This window comes from Salvelinus sp. IW2-2015, linkage group LG23 (genome assembly GCF_002910315.2).
Source record: "Salvelinus sp. IW2-2015 linkage group LG23, ASM291031v2, whole genome shotgun sequence".
NCBI lineage: Eukaryota > Metazoa > Chordata > Actinopteri > Salmoniformes > Salmonidae > Salvelinus > Salvelinus sp. IW2-2015.
The window spans coordinates 42,560,439-42,577,017 of record NC_036863.1 but is presented as its reverse complement, the minus strand read 5'-3'; the positions used below and the strand labels follow the sequence as shown (position 1 = coordinate 42,577,017).

Below are 16,579 nucleotides of genomic sequence, written 5' to 3'. Positions count from 1 at the left end.
AACCCTGTTACGTTCAACCGTTATACTTTATTTGGCACTTAACAGGCACTTACTATAGTCATTGTTTTATTTAACCTCTTGAGATGGGAAACCATGTTTTTATTAAGTTGAAGATGATGATAGAAATGTAATACACCAATGGTTTTATCATTTAAATATGTACCGGCTTAAAACCATCAACACGTGCGCCTATGCCTTGCTTTGGCTTTGTTTACAAGCCGTAARCTCTAGCAGAACACACTACCAAAAATATTGGTAACCTTTCATATGTGGCGTGACTGTTAGCTAGCAAGCTACTTGCTAGCATGCCGGCAAAAGCACATTGCGTTGTTACTCGAAGTCAGTGTAAATTTAACGCTACACTATTTTCTAAAGAATGAAGACATACGACAGCAGTGGCTACTTTTCATTTCGGGTGGACAGGCCGAACAGAAAATTAAGATCAGGTCATGCGTGTGCAGTYCACATTTCGAGCGAAGTTGCTTTATCAATTGGGGAGAACATTCGATGGGTCTTGCCAGGAAGCTAATCTTGAAGACGGATGCTGTACCATCATTGACAGTGGATCTTGCAAGCGGTGAACATAATGTAAGTATCATCGTTTGACAATTTTTTTGATCATTTTTGATAACGGGGTGCTGCAGGATTATATATTTTTTGCCCTCGCTACATACGGCTATAATCGGTCGCTAATACAGGACTAGTAAAGGCCCAGTGCACCACTTTTATAGGGGGGAATTGCCCTCGCTACATACGGCTATATCGGTCGGCTAATACAGGACTAGTAAGGCCCAGTGCACCACTTTTATAGGGGGGAATTGCCCTCGCTACATACGGCTATATCGGTCGCTAATACAGGACTAGTAAAGGCCAGTGCACCACTTTTATAGGGGGGAATTGCCCTCGCTACAGACAGCTATATCGGTCGCTAATACAGGACTAGTAAAGGCCCAGTGCACCACTTTTGTGGGGGGGAATTGCCCTCGCTACAGACAGCTATATTGATCCGTTAATACAGGACTAGTAAAGGCCCAGTGCACCACTTTTGTGATTTCTCTTCTTTTTTGATTTTTCAGGGGGTGCTGCAGCACCCCTCTACTTGGATGATATCCTGAAAGAGCCAAACTATCGGCATATGTCACATCTCCCATTCCTCCTAACATTTTTTTGAAAATGCTTTTGCTCAGCAACTTACTGCCTTCCTGAAGACAGTCTGGTTTTAGACCCCATCATACTACTGAGACCACACTCGTGGTCGTGCAGCAAATTTTCGTGACTGCCACAGCCCTAGTCGTGCTGCTGATCCAGTTTCTGCTGTTCTGCCTGCGGCTATGGAACCCGGACCTGTTCACCGGACGTTCTGCTCCGTGTGTCTTTGAACACAGCACAGTCCCGTGGGGCAGGCTGATGAAACTTCTGAAAGAGAGGCACTGTGAGAAATTACTGAGGACATCCTCAAGCAGGCACGGAAAACCACAGCATTGGGACAGCAGAGAGACTTCCATCCTGGTTAAGGGAGAGCTCCTATCCCAGGGGCTCATGGGATTGGCTGGATTAAAAATCCTAGATTTTCTGTGACCGTCATGTCTTTAAAAGGCACTGTAACTATCTTGCTTACAATTTGTGATGAGTGAGTGTGTTTTTGCAGAAATAAAATAGAACTGTGCAAAAAATAAATTGTATGAAAAATAAATAAGTGTGGAAAGGTCTGTGCACGGCCCTGTTCTGAACCTAAGGGCACCAATCCCAAGGCAGCACCAGTCAGTCAGTTAGGTTAGTTAGAGCAGAGTGATGAAAAATGAGCTGTACCTAACCTATTCCAACAAGACGGTTTTACACAGCAGGCCTCACTACTAATGAGTCTGGATGACGCTGTGGTGACATTTCTACGTCTGGATGACAATTCATAAATAAAACAAGCAATAAACAGACCGTTTTCTGTTTCCCCTGTTGTATGGTGCTGCGGAAGGCATTTTTCCTACCTCAATGGTGTTTCTTTTTAATGATATGTCCCTTTGTTTTTAGTGGTTGCTTTTTCTCCAGAGTAGCTGTTTTTTTTATTTATTGAGGATGTTCGAGGCAAAGAGTTGTTTTGATTGGATTCCACAGGAGTCTTTTAATGATCTATTTCCCTCTGAAAATTACGACTGGAATTCTTTGTGCTCAGAAAACTCATTCTTCCTCTTCCATGACTCTCTGTGACCCCCTATGCAGTTTCCCTGCTGATTATACATCTTAAATCATGCATAAGTAGACCTTCTTTAGAAGCCATTCCTTATTTGCGTTTCTGTTTGTTTATTTTTCTGTGCGTGTAATTACGACTAATATCAGCCATTAGCCATTACCGAACCAGGCTTGTTGTTCCCCCTCAACTTCGATGGCCAGGCCGAAGTCTGCCAGCTTCACTGCAGCACCCTTGGACTTGGAGGCAAGCAGAAGGTTCTCAGGCTGGGTACAAAGAGAGAATAGCCAATCAGTCAGTGAGAAGAGACAAGAGACCTGAGCACAAGCAGGAATAGGGTGACAGACAGACATGATTCTGGGCCTGATTGAATAGTGTTCAGTTTCTTTTGTGGTTGCGGCATTACAGAGCTCTGATAAATCCAGCCTCCCACACAGGTGGAGGAACGACACCCCCCCACTCTGCTACTGCTATGAGATGTTATCTACCCCCTGATACACACAGACATACACCACACACGCACACACCCACACACAGAAATCAATTTTATCATTCCATCTTCCCTCGGGGGCAGGAGGAGGGTATCTCTTTGTACGGGAATTTGTTAGTATATGTTTATAACAGTGTGAGTGCTGAAGCAGTCTGTCAGAAAGATAAAAAATGTACCTTTGAAAGATTGAGCAAGAAGGCTGCGTTTACACAGGCAGCCCAATTGTGATCTTTCTTTCACTAATTGGTCTTCAGATCAGCTCTGCAAAAGATCTGATTCGAAAAGATCTGATGTGAAATGGTCAAAAGACCAATTAGTTGAAAAAATATCCGAATTGGGCTGCCTGTGTAAACGCAGCCAAAGGCACCTTTGAAAGGGTGTGTGGGTTATGATCGCGACACTTGGACATGTGTGATTATAAATGGGACAGCACTGGAACCAATCCTGTGCTTTATCTGTCCTCCATTGACACAACAACAAAGCAGATTCTGTAGCACACACAATGCTGTCTGATGTGATGGAGACGGTGTGAGGGTTTGTTGCCGCTTTTACTGTAAATTAGAAACCCCATTCTTTTATGGGTCCCTCGAGCTGACATTGAGATATGAAGTGCACGTGCTGTACATGACAAGTTGACAACAGAACAATGGACTGACGGTTGTTGCACTGTAAGTGAATGCCTATTCTATAATCGTCAAACTGTGTGCAGAGGACATGACTTAGCAGCATGTCCCCTGAATGTTTTGTGTTGGGCTTTTGATATTCTGTTCACATAGGTCTGCTTCTCCTCTTGCTTACTGCCCGAATTCCTCTGTCTGTCACGTCAATGTGTTGTGTGAAGGAAGTTGAATGGTCGCCATCAGGTCAGCAGTAACATCCAGACTCCGGACAGACGGGAACAGACAGAACCAAACGGAGTGGATAGAAGAGGGTGTGCCGTCAGAGTCACACAACCCCAGTCATGACTTTGAGTTGCAATCGCCATCTCAGAGGATTGTGGCCTGCAAGCTAAATCCATCTTAATGGGATATGATGATGAGAAAATAAATGTGGATACTGATTGACCTGCTACAGCACGTGGTACTATCAAAATCGTTTTTTAACAAACGATTTGCCTGGACTATAAATCAATAAAGCACTAAGTCATCATGAGAAAATAGCAGTACAGTTTCAGAATGCAGTTGATACTGTAGAGAGTTATGACACACAGGAGGACGAAGCCATGAGGCGAGGCAGGTCAGGAGTCTTCAGTAACACCTGACTCACTGTGGGGACCAGAGGAGGTGATAGGTGGATTCCCTAACCAACCACCCATCAAGTCCCAGCTCCACCTGTACTGCCCTGCTATGACATTGTGGTGCTGAATCTCCCCAAATAAATGTCCCTGAACTGAATAAAGTATGACTTGAGGACTGCAGAGGTATTGACAAAGTTATTATTGTCCCATATGCTGCTGACTAAACCTTAAGTTTTATGACTAGTTCTTCCTCCTCCTCCTCCTCTTCTTCCCGTCAGACCTCTTTGTGAGAACAGTGTGGGGGTGTGATGGCTGGAAACAGATTTGCTAACATCCCATCCCATCTCATCCCACGCTCCCTCCCCACTGTAACCACAGTGCAATTATGTCACATTTCACAGAGGTGGTCCTCACAGAACCATTCAGTAGGAACAAAGCTTCTAATCCCAGCCCAAATGGTCTGTTGTCTAAAGCCTGAGCAAACATTGAATACATAGATGTGTCCTTAAAGGGGTAATCGGCAGTTGCTACATCCATTTTTGGACTTATAAATGAATGATATACTGATATGCATTGATTCTTGAAGAATATTACTGATAAATGCCTCATATGAGCTTAGTTCAACTGTCGTACCCCACCAGAACCCAAAATATAAGGTTGTTTGACTCCAATGTTTGCAAAGTAAATGKAAACAAACACTGTGTAGCTTCGAAACATGTTTAAAACTATACTTTTGACATCATGGATGGTGACTCCTTGCGTCCATWGCTCTGTCAGCTTGTTACTGACACAGCAGCGAGCAGACCCGCTTGATTGTTTCGACTGCTGGTTGTCGCTCTAAGGTTCAAATGAAAGAGTCTGGACGACTAAAATGAATGGTTGAAATGTATTTCAATTCCTTACAATATCTCAAAAATATATATTCTAAACATTCCGGGTATACTTTCTTTAAATTCAAATCCAATGTGATAAACTGAATTTTGATACACAAACAAATGGCAACAATGTCATCAAAGTGAGTGTATTGCAGTGGATAAACAGTCGGTGACTGTGCCGAATATCGTCTGTGTCTTTCAATGTATTCCTTATTAAATCTTACCTTGAGGTCTCTGTGAACGACTCCCATCTGATGACAATGAAGCACTGCCTCCAGAATCTGCTGAATACAATGACTATGAAAAGAGAGAGAGAGAAAACAGAACGACTGAGTGGGCTGGGAGTTCGGCAGCATTACATTGAGWGCTATTGAAAATGGGCTTTGCTTCAGCATTAATCCACATATCATTTGGGGGGAAAAATGGTCTCTGCACCTACAAAGACACGCCGAGGCGTTAGATTTGGCCATTCATTTTCCTAAAGCTGTCGATCAACACAGTAGCATGGGCCAAAGCCTGTCTGATGAATTTCTTCATGTTGAGCTGGGCGTCAGTGGGAGGCTAATTAGCCACTACACTCAGCTGTCAATCAAGCAGTGGAGCAGTGAGAGCCCGGTCCGCAGAGAGAGAGAGACTGATACACTAAGCCCGGAGCGAAACGTGTACATTGATTGGAGGTCACTCCTACACCTCCACAACCATCTGTTTCCATTTGGTTCTATTCATTAATTTGTTTTGTAGCCCTGTCGCTCTGTCACTGCAAATCAATGGCTCAGCCAGTAGCTTTCACTGGTTAGGTGAAGTGGGGAAATGCTCTATCTGTGAAGGGGCTTATGCAGGTAAAGCTGTTCAATCCAAATGAACACTCCAATAATTAAAGAGAAAAAAGAAAGGCCTCTGACTGACTACATCACAAAAAAAGGGTTGTATAGCCTGGGATGAAAAGCTTTAGACAATATATGTCAGGGTTCTAGATCTATGCCTTTAGGTCCTCTCTAATCTCTCTGGATTGGGAGTGCGGTGACCTCTGTATAATCCACCTAATTTAATACATTTTACAGCTCAAATTATTACGTTGAAATCTCTACATTGCTATTCTCACGTATCTGTGCTTGGGTGTATGCGGTGTGTATCTGTGCTTGGGTGTATGCGGTGTGCGGCAGGTAGCCTAGCGGTTAAGAGCGTTGGGCCAGTAACCGAAAGATCCCTGGTTTGAATCCCTGATGTTCCTTTGAGCAAGGCACTCTGTGCGCTCTGTGAGGTGGTTCCACTGACCTGGCGTCGGCCTCGCTGTAGTACTCTCGAGCAACAATGTCTTCAAAGAGCTCCCCGCCTGTCACTCTGAGGAAGAGAGGATTGTGAGGCTGACGGTTTCAAGGATGCAGGTGGACTGGAGCATGAAGCCAATGTGAGAGAAATACACCCTTCCCTGTACCCTTCATATCAGCCACTGAGGCATGTTGACATGGAACCTAACAGGCACCTCAATGGTACATTTCTGATGTGAGAAAAGGCWAATCATTGACAAGACTCAAGCCGTTGTCTCACTGTTGCAAAGTACACACTATGAGAGTATGAATCCTTTAAAATATGCACTCTCAGGGCTTAGGGCAACACATACCAGTGTGTAATGTATTGCAATGAGTGCAAGGGCGTGGGTGCTGACATTTCAAAGATCAAAGCAGCCTTCAGTGTGGGAAAGTGTGGGAAAATTGTCTTGTCAATTTGTCAGTATGATGAAGTCCATGCTCCCATTTAATAGGTGGGTGTRAGGCCATCCATCTATCAGACAGCCTCCACTAAAAGAGTGGATTCCAGAGCAGAGCACCCTGCCTGGCTTGCTGCTGCATGGGACAAATGTTGCACCTGGGAGCTGGTTCCTGCTGTTGGTGAGTCAGATAAAGTACATTCGGAAAGTATTCGTTACAGCCTTGATCTAAAATATATATTTTTTATTTTTATGTTTCCCATCAGTCTACATACAATACCCCAYGATGACGAAGCAAAAACAGGTTTTTAGATTTTTTTTTGTGCAAATGTATAAAAAAAAAAAACGGAAATATCACATTTACATAAGTATTCAGACCTTTTACTCAGTACTTTGGTGCAGCACCTTTGGCGGCGATTACAGAGTTGAGTCTTCTTCGGTATGACGCTACAAGCTTGGCACACCTGTATTTGGGGAGTTTCTCCCATTCTTCCCTGCAGATCCTCTCAAGCTCTGTCAGATTGGATGGGGAGCGTCGCTGCTWTTTTCAGGTCTCTCCAGAGATGTTTGATAGGGTTCAAGTCCGGGCTCTGGCTGGGCCACTCAAGAACATTCATAGACTTGCCTCAACGCCACTCCTGCATTGTCTTGGCTGTGTGCCTAGGGTCTTTGTACTGTTGGAAGGTGAACCTTCACCCCAGTCTGAGGTCCTGAGCGATCTGAAGCAGGTTTTCTTCAAGAATCTCTCTGTACTTTGCTCTGTTCATCTTTCCCTAGATCCTGACTAGTCTCCCAGTTCCTGCCACTGAAAAACATCCCCACAGCATGATGCTGCCACCATCATGCTTCACTGTAGGGATGGTGCMAGGTTTCCTCCAGACATGACGCTTGGCATTCAGGCCAAAGAGTTCAATCTTGGTTTCATCAGACCAGATAATCTTGTTTCTCATGGTCTGAGAGTCGTTTAGGTGCCCTTTGGCAAACTCCAAGAGGGCTGTCAAGTGCCTTTTACTGAGGAGTGGCTTCCGTCTGGCCACTCTACCATAAAGGCCTAATTGGTGGAGTGCTGAGCAGATGGTTGTCCTTCTGGAAGTTTCTCCTATCTCCACAGAGGAGATAGGAGAACTCTCGAGCTCTGTCAGAGTGACCATAGGGTTCTTGGTCACCTCTCTGACCAAGGCCCTTCTCCCCCGATTGTTCAGTTTGGCTGGGAGGCCATCTATAGGAAGAGTCTTGGTGGTTCCAAACTTCTTCCATGTAAGTATCGATGGAGGCCACTTTGTTCTTGGGAACCTTCCATGCTGCAGAAATGTTTTGGTACTCTTCCCCAGATCTGTGCCTCGACACAATCCTGTCTCGGCGCTCATAGGACAATTCCTTCGACCTCATCGCTCGGTTTTAACTCTGACATGCTCTATCAAATGTGGGACAGGTGTGTGCCATTCCAAATCATGTCCAATCAATTGAATTTACCACAGGTGGACTCCAATCAGGTTGTAGAAACATCTCAAGGATGATCAATGGAAACAGGATGCACCTGAGCTCAATTTTGAGTCTCTTAGCAAAGGATCTGAATACTTATGTAAATAAGCTATTTACATAAAAACCTGTTTTCGCTTTGTCATTATGGGGTATTGAGTGTAGATTGATGAGGAAACGTTTTTTATTTAATCCATTTTAGAATAAGGCTGCAATGTAACAAAAATGTGGAAAAAGCGAATACTGAATACTCTCCGAATGCACTGTATTTGTGGGCCTATTTTATAAACCTGCTAGTACAAAGTGATTGGGCTCTGACAAAGCAGTTTGCTCCAAAATGTGTCAGCTTTAAAGACTATCCAAGGTCATTTAGTTTGTATTTTCCTATTCTCTCATTTGTGTCCTTTTGAAACTTTCACTAAGTATCTGTGGCTGATCTCACAGAATTAAAAGCCCAATTCAGCCATTTTTATGTCAGTATCAAATCCTTTCTGGGTAACACATAAGTATTTTACTGTGGTCAAATGGTCAAAAAGAAACAAAAATAGCTTCTTAGCAAGACCAATTTCTCAAGCAAGAATTTAGCTTGGACTGTCTGGGAGTGGTCCGAGTCGGGAGGGGGAAACTGAAAACTAGCTGTTATTGGCGGAGAGGTTTGGAACTGTTTCTTATTGGTCTATTAACAAATTCACAGCATGGGGATGTCACCAGGCAGACCAAAACTCCATCCCACCACAACAGGCTGAAACTTCAAACAGCTCTTACACTAAAAAGGGCATTATCATAATTTTCACAATTTCACAGTATTATTCCAACCTCATAGTGTGGAAATATATATAAAACACAGGGGGCTGCACTGGGCCTTATAGCAAATGATAAGGGCACAATAAGCAAAGAGAATATATTGTATGGAGTTGTGCTCATGGGACTGCTTATTAACAATAGCCTGCTGTTTCAAATCAGTTAAGAATCACTTGCATTGTCATCAAGCTCTTCTCATGCAACACTTTGTCCTGCTGCTCACTGTCTCACACTTACAAAGCTGTTTTTCATTCAGAGACATTAACAGGGAAGAGGCAGGTAAAAGAAGACACCTCGTAACAGATGCAAGAAGAGTTCTCTTAAAGTTACAACACAGTAAGACTTTACCAATGTTGAAATGTCCAGTTTATGTAATGAACAGCATCCAACGCCTCCAGGGGACTGTAATCACTGTTTTGCAGACTGAAATCAACAGTTCTTTGAAAGGCATTACATCATTTGAGTGTTTGAAATGCTTATAATGGTGACTTTCACAGAACTATTATGGTGCACTCAAACAGAGTACACTCAACACTACATAGCTCTTTAGCCATAACTAGCAGTTCGATCCAAACCACAGCCTATACTGTATAGCTTACTGAGGAGCTCATTGAATTCAGGACCTCTACTTATATTAACGGCAGATAGTGATTCACTGTGGTTCCGTCTTATACGGACTGCTCTGATAAGTGTGAGAAGGACACACATCAAGACTCACATCAGGCTGCCACCCAAACTAGAAACACCGCTGTGTCATTACTGTCAATCGTCCCCACTGTGTGTGTGAAAGCAGACGGAATGACGCAGTAGATACATTCACAGCAGTGCATTACTCACAGGTCAAAGATCAGGTAGTGATGCCCCTCCTCTGAGATGCTGTCATGGAGACGCACTGGATGGAGAAAAGAGAGAAAAGAAGTAAACGTACGCAGGAATTGAAAGCGCTAATATTGCACACCTAGAATGCATAGTCAATAACCTTCAAATGTCTAAATCACACATCGCAATCACCCAGTCCGCTGCATATGTCAAATCACAGTGTCTCACATTACCTAAAATACACTATATGGCCAAAAGTACGTTGACACCCCTTCAAATTTGTCGATTCGGCTATTTCAGCAACAGACATTGCTGACAGGTGTATAAAATCGAGCACACCGCCATGCAATCTCCATAGACAAACATTGGCAGTAGAATGGCCCTACTGAAGAGCTCAGTGACTTTCAATGTGGCACCGTCATAGGATGCCCSCTATCCAACAAGTMATTTCGTCAAAATTCTGCCCTGCTAGAGCTGCCCCGGGTCAACTGTAAGTGCTGTTATTGTTAAGTGGAAACATCTAGGAGCAACAACGGCTCAGCCGCGAAGTGGTAGGCCACACAAGCTCACAGAACGGGATCGTCGATTGCTGGGTTTGCCGGATGCCAGGAGAATGGTACAGTACCTGCCTGGATGCATACTGCCAGCTGAAAAGTTTGGTGGAGGAGGAATAATGGTCTTTGGCTGTTTTTCATGGTACGGGCTAGGCACCTTAGTTCCAGTGAAGGGAAATCTTAAYGCTACAGCATACAATGACATTCTAGATGACTCTGTGCTTCCAACTTTGTGGCAACAGTTTATGGAAGGCCCTTTCCTGTTTCAGCATGACAATGACCCGTKCACAAAGCAAGGTCYATATAGAAATGGTTTGTCGAGATCGGTGTGGAAGAACTTGACCTCAATCCCATCGAACACCCTTGGGATGAATTGGAATGCTGACTGCGAGCSAGGCCTAATCGCCCAACATCAGTGCCAGACATCACCGACGCTCTTGTGGCTGAATGGAAGCAAGTCCCTAATGCCCATGATTTTGGAATGAGACGTTCGAGGAGCAGCTGTTCACATAATTTTTTTGAGAATATCCAGGTTTTGATGATAGGTAGGCCTGACTGAAGTGATGTGGTACATACTGTTCATGAATTACTTTAGTCAAGCTTAGATAGTGCTTCTGGTGTCCTGTTGCTCTCCTTATGTTATCTCCACGATGGAGAGAATCTCTCTCTCTCTCTCTTCTACCCACCAGTACCCACCACACTCCTCCCCTCCCCCAGCAGGCAGTGTTATGCTGCTCTGTGTGCATGTGTGTGGGCGTGTATGCACTGAGAGAGAGAGAGAGAGATGGAGAGGTACACGCGTGCGTTTGTGTGTGGGTGCCGAGATAGAAAGGGGAACAAAGTGGACGACTGCAGTTTAGATACCTTCACCTGCCAACACCGACACATAGCAACCGTCTCACCATTGCATAAGCCTGAAACAGCAATCTCAGTTCATTCCGATTAACGTTGCCTGGAAATACTTTGATTTCCATTCGCCGCTGTCAACATTGCTAAATAACACCTGCCACTTCCTTTTACGGGGTTTTGCTTGTAGTTTTTGTCTACACTTAAAGTACGTCTTATTTCCCAAAAACTGCAGAAATCCTATACCAAACGGAGGTGTAGAGAGGGAACTTTTTAAAAGAAGTCATGGAAGTAGTGACATTCTAAATGTCCTCGTCGGTTTTGATAGCCTTGTGATCCTGAACTGCTGTTTGGTTCACAAAGAGGGTTTTAGCAGAGGAAAAGGCCAATCTGGTGTTACTTAGCGATCGGTGGTGGTGCTTTTGGCCTGTCGCTGTTTGCTTTTGGTTCCCTTGGCAGGGCTTTCCATATCAGCAGAGAGAACACTCTTCCCTCTGTTATGGGTTGTGACTAGGTTGTCCCAAACGGTGTATTTCCTGAGAGCTCTTGGTGGAAATCTTTGATGTCAGCCTCTTTAAGAACCTTCCCTTTACCAATCACTTGTCCAGGCTGTTGTTAGGCTATCTGAATATAGATGTGTTTGGGTCGCTCTGGAATTACGGTGGCATTTTATATATATTTTTATGATAACATTGTGCCATCACTAGAAGTAGTAACACCAATGAGAAATGCTGGGTACATTTTCTAGAACTCTACGGTCATCAGTCCTTTAAAAATAACTGACAAAAGTGATATATTTCATTCTAGATTTGAATAGCCTTTGTTTTTATTGATCTATATMATATATTAAATACTTTTGTTTACTGTCTAGCATTCAAAATAACAGATTTCTCTAAATCCCCAAAAACATTTCACTACACCTCGACACATCCAGTGGGACAAGCCAATTTGCTAGCCCCCTGTAGTTTCTACAATGCATACAAATAKATGTTTTGCAGTACARCGGACGTACATATGTCTTCGTATTAAATAACAGCTAAACAAAACAGAAAAGGTATGCTTTGACATGTTTTTGTCATTTGAAATTGTTTTTACGCGGCGCCAAAGTCAAGGGACAGCATTTACCACCGCATTTCAAGAAGGAATTCTAGCTGAATAGGGATGGGATGGTTAAAGTACTTTGTCTCTCCCACAGAGCAATATGACAACACACTGAGGAAAGCTTTATTGCACGGCTGAGAGCCTCTACGCTGATACGCCAATTATCCCTAGCAGAACACAATGCCTTCATGTGTGGCAACATCATCGTATAGGTAGGGACTGCTGTCAATCCACCAARCACGATAAGCATGAGCCTTTAGGATATCTCCAAACCGCTGTCGTAATGGGTTTGAGTGGGTCTTCTACAAAAATCCATTCCCGGGAATCACACAACTTACAAAAAAAACAGCCCTATTCTATTGGGAACCAAACGTACCGAACCTGGCCCCTAGCCCTTGGCGTGATGAGCCTGAATTATGAGTATCAGAGCCAATTCATCCAACACGTTGGTTCTCTCCTCTCTTGGATCTATGTGGGCGGACTTTGGCTCTTTTGACGGATAACCGCCCCCGGTTTCGGCAGAGGAAGGCTGCCATGTAAAGAATGTGCCGATAAACAAAACGAGTCAATCTGAAGGCTGCAAAGTCAATTGGGAGGTTTTAACCGCTGCTCTGCACCGTCTCAACCAGCATGGTGGATGTAGGAGCACATGACAAACGCTGGATGTGGGCCAGTTCTTTAATAGCCTGTGATGGTCGGTTAGGCTCAGGGATGGAGAGCACAGGGTGAGGGCAGTGTGTCTCAATSCATCCAGCTGATTCAGAAAAAGGCAGCTAGCTCACGTCAGAGSCTGTACTGTACGGAACCCGGGAACTTGACTACATTATCAGGGGAGAGTTTGACCCTGATGATCTTTATTCTATTGAGCTGCAGTCTGTGGCAGGCAAATTTCCCACAAGGGCTATAAAATGCATACACGGCCTCAGGGGMAAATCTTCAGCGAGGTGACAGCAGATAATGTATTCCTTTCCTCCCAGTCTGTCTGTTTAGGAGCAGGAGGAATTCAGTTTTATGTTGATAGAAGGCTGGATGTTCAGTTCCCTCTCTCTCCTCCTCTTTCCCTGACAGATCAAAAACAGCACACAGCCTTATCGGAGGGATCAACAAGGCCACCACCCGTATTGATTCTCTCTCTGACCACTCGGAGGCTGGTAGACATGCTTACATCAAGTCTCACACTCACACACACACACACACACACACCACACACACACCACACACACACACACACACACAACACAACACACACAACACACACCCAAACGGTTGAAAACATCTTTAGATTAATAATGCAGTTTATTTACAATGTAGTCATCTAGCAGACATTCTTATCAGGCAACTTACAATGAATGTATTCATCTTAAAATAGCTAGGTGAGACAACCAATATCACAGTCATAGTAAGTACACTTTTCCTCAATAAAGTGCTATCAGCAAAGTCGTGCTCGTAGAAAATAAAAGTGAACGCTTTTTTGTATGGGGGGTGGATAAGACTGAGATGTCTTATTTAAGATTATTTTTGAATAGGTGGGTTTCAGACGTTTTCGTGAGATGGGCAGGACTATGCTGTCTAGCATCAGGAGAACCTCGTAAATTAACATTGTGGTCCTGAGCCGGCTCTGACGGTGCCACGCCTCAGGCTGTCACAGAGTGGTGTTCCGGTTTTACGCACAAGAACCATAACAGTCAGCTAGCTGTCTGTCTCTCTGGATGGCTGTCGTACTTTCACTGGGCGCATGATTCTGCTCAATGGAAGCAGATGACATCAACGCAATCAATAGTGAACTATAAGTTTACTATGCTGCCAAAAGAATCTGATCCAAGTTTAGTGACGTATCTTTTTTAAGTGTCCCAGTCTGAACTACTTCATGTTAGGTAGTGTGAAATAATTTATATCATGTAACACATTGGAAAACAACTATTGTGGAGTCAGCCAATCAATGAGACAGAATAACCAAAAAATGTTTGAATGGATCTCAGTGCTTCTGAGATATACTGAAAGAGTGAGAATAGGATGAGGAAGCCAGCATGACCTGACTGGCCTCCAAAACGAAAGAACTCACCGATGTTTGAGTGCTTCAGCAGTCGGCAGATCCTGGCCTCTCTGTCCAGCTTCTGGTGATCTGAAACGAAAAAACACAGACGGGTTCATAATGCAGGATACAGTATGTCTCTTTCCCAGACATGGGTCTTTGTCAGGTTCCATGTCAAATACAATGTACAGAACTGTGTAATAATTCAACTGTCAGGCCAGAGCTGGTCTGGCTCTGGAGCAGCAGCTCTGTGGCCTGATGATGGACTGTCTATGGAGCTGGTCTGGCTCTGGAGCAGCAGCTCTGTGGCCTGATGCGCAAGCGGGGAGCCCAGCCACAGAGAGTTGCAATAGTCCAGGCGGGAGATGACAAGAGCCTGGATTGGACCTCCGCCGCGTCCTGTGAGAGAAAAGGTTGTACTCCGCAGTAGTGAGTCACTGCTTTGACGTTTGCAGAGACCAACAGGGTGTTGTCCAGGCTCATGCCAAGGTTCTTGCATTCTGGGAGGGGGACACCGGGGAGTCAACTGTGATGGAGAGATCTTGTACAGTCAATCTTGTCCATGCAGCGAGTGGGAGGCATATTAAACAGTATGGGTCTGAGAAAAGTAGAAAAGTGCTTCTCAGGCTGTTAATCAGTAAATTACACATTGTGGTCCTGAGCGCGCTCTGACGGTGCCACGCCTCAGGCTGTCACAGAGTGGTGTCCCCGGTTTTACGCACAAGAACCATAACAGTCAGCTAGCTGTCTGTCTCTCTGGATGGCTGTCGTACTTTTCATGGCGCATGATTCTGCTCAATGGAAGCAGATGACATCAACGCAATCAATAGTGAACTATAAGTTTACTATGCTTCCAAAAGAATCTGATCCAAGTTTAGTGACGTATCTTTTTTAAGTGTCCCAGTCTGAACTACTTCATGTTAGGTAGTGTGAAATAATTTATATCATGAACACATTGGAAAACAACTATTGTGGAGTCAGCCAATCATGAGACAGAATAACCAATTTTTTTTGAATGGATCTCAGTGCTTCTGAGATATACTGAAAGAGTGAGAAAAGGATGAGGAAGCCAGCATGACCTGACTGGCCTCCAAAACGAAAGATCACCGAGTTTGAGTGCTTCAGCAGTCGGCAGATCCTGGCCTCTCTGTCAGCTTCTGGTGATCTGAAACGAAAAAACACAGACGGGTTCATAATGCAGGATACAGTATGTCTCTTTCCCAGACATGGGTCTTTGTCAGGTTCCATGTCAAATACAATGTACAGAACTGTGTAATAATTCAACTGTCAGGCCAGAGCTGGTCTGGCTCTGGAGCAGCAGCTCTGTGGCCTGTGATGGACTGTCTATGGAGCTGGTCTGGCTCTGGAGCAGCAGCTTGTGGCCGTGATGGGACTGTCTATGGAGCGGTCTGGCTCTGGAGCAGCAGCTCTGTGGCCTGATGATGGACTGTCTATGGAGCTGGTCTGGCTCTGGAGCAGCAGCTCTGTGGCTATGATGGACTGTCTATGGAGCTGGTCTGGCTCTGGAGCAGCAGCTGTGGCCTGATGATGGACTGTCTATGGAGCTGGTCTGGCTCTGGAGCAGCAGCTCCGTGGCTGATGATGGACTGTCTATGGAGCTGGTCTGGCCTCTGGAGCAGCAGCTCCGTGGCCTGATGATGGACTGTCTATGGAGCTGGTCTGCTCTGGAGCAGCAGCCTCCGTGGCCTGATGATGGACTGTCTATGGAGCTGGTCTGGCTCTGGAGCAGCAGCTCTGTGGCCTGATGATGGACTGTCTATGGAGCTGGTCTGGCTCTGGAGCAGCAGCTCTGTGGCCTGATGATGGACTGTCTATGGAGCTGGTCTGGCTCTGGAGCAGCAGCTCTGTGGCCTGATGAATGGACTGTCTATGGAGCTGGTCCTGGCTCTGGCGCAGCAGGCTCTGTGGCCTGATGATGGACTGTCTATGGAGCTGGTCTGGCTCTGGAGCAGCAGCCTTGTGGCCTAATGATGGACTGTCTATGGACGTGGTCTGGCTCTGGAGCAGCAGCTCTGTGGCCTGATGATGGACTGTCTATGGAGCTGGTCTGGCTCTGGAGCAGCAGCTCTGTGGCCTGATGATGGACTGTCTTGGAGCTGGTCTGGCTCTGGAGCAGCAGCTCTGTGGCCTGATGATGGACTGTCTATGGGCTGGTCTGGCTCTGGAGCAGCAGCTCTGTGGGCCTGATGATGGACTGTCCTTGGAGCTGGTCTGGCTCTGCAGCAGCAGCTTCGTGGCCTGATGATGGACTGTCTATGGAGCTGGTCTGGCTCTGGAGCAGCAGGCTCTGTGGCCTGACGATGGGACTGTCTATGGAGCTGGTCTGGCTCTGGAGCAGCAGCTCTGTGGCCTGATGATGGACGTCTATGGAGCTGGGCTGGCTCTGGGCAGCAGCTCTGTGGCCTGATGATGGGGACTGTCTATGCGAGCTGGT

At 45.3% G+C, this 16,579-nt stretch overlaps 1 protein-coding gene across 4 annotated transcripts in view; it reads right to left on the bottom strand.

Moving 5' to 3' along the window:
* Positions 1 to 16,579, bottom strand: part of LOC111951177 (calcium/calmodulin-dependent protein kinase type II subunit alpha) — a 73,125-nt gene that overhangs the window by 28,177 nt on the left and 28,369 nt on the right. For all 4 annotated transcript variants that reach the window (XM_023969236.2, XM_023969234.2, XM_023969235.2 and 1 more), the window contains exons 3-7: positions 14,155 to 14,214; positions 9,610 to 9,664; positions 6,060 to 6,125; positions 5,009 to 5,081; positions 2,346 to 2,448 (exon numbers count right to left, since the gene is read on the bottom strand). In XM_023969236.2, the coding sequence (XP_023825004.1) occupies positions 2,346 to 2,448; positions 5,009 to 5,081; positions 6,060 to 6,125; positions 9,610 to 9,664; positions 14,155 to 14,214 (357 nt within the window). The remainder of the gene's footprint in view (positions 1 to 2,345; positions 2,449 to 5,008; positions 5,082 to 6,059; positions 6,126 to 9,609; positions 9,665 to 14,154; positions 14,215 to 16,579) is intronic.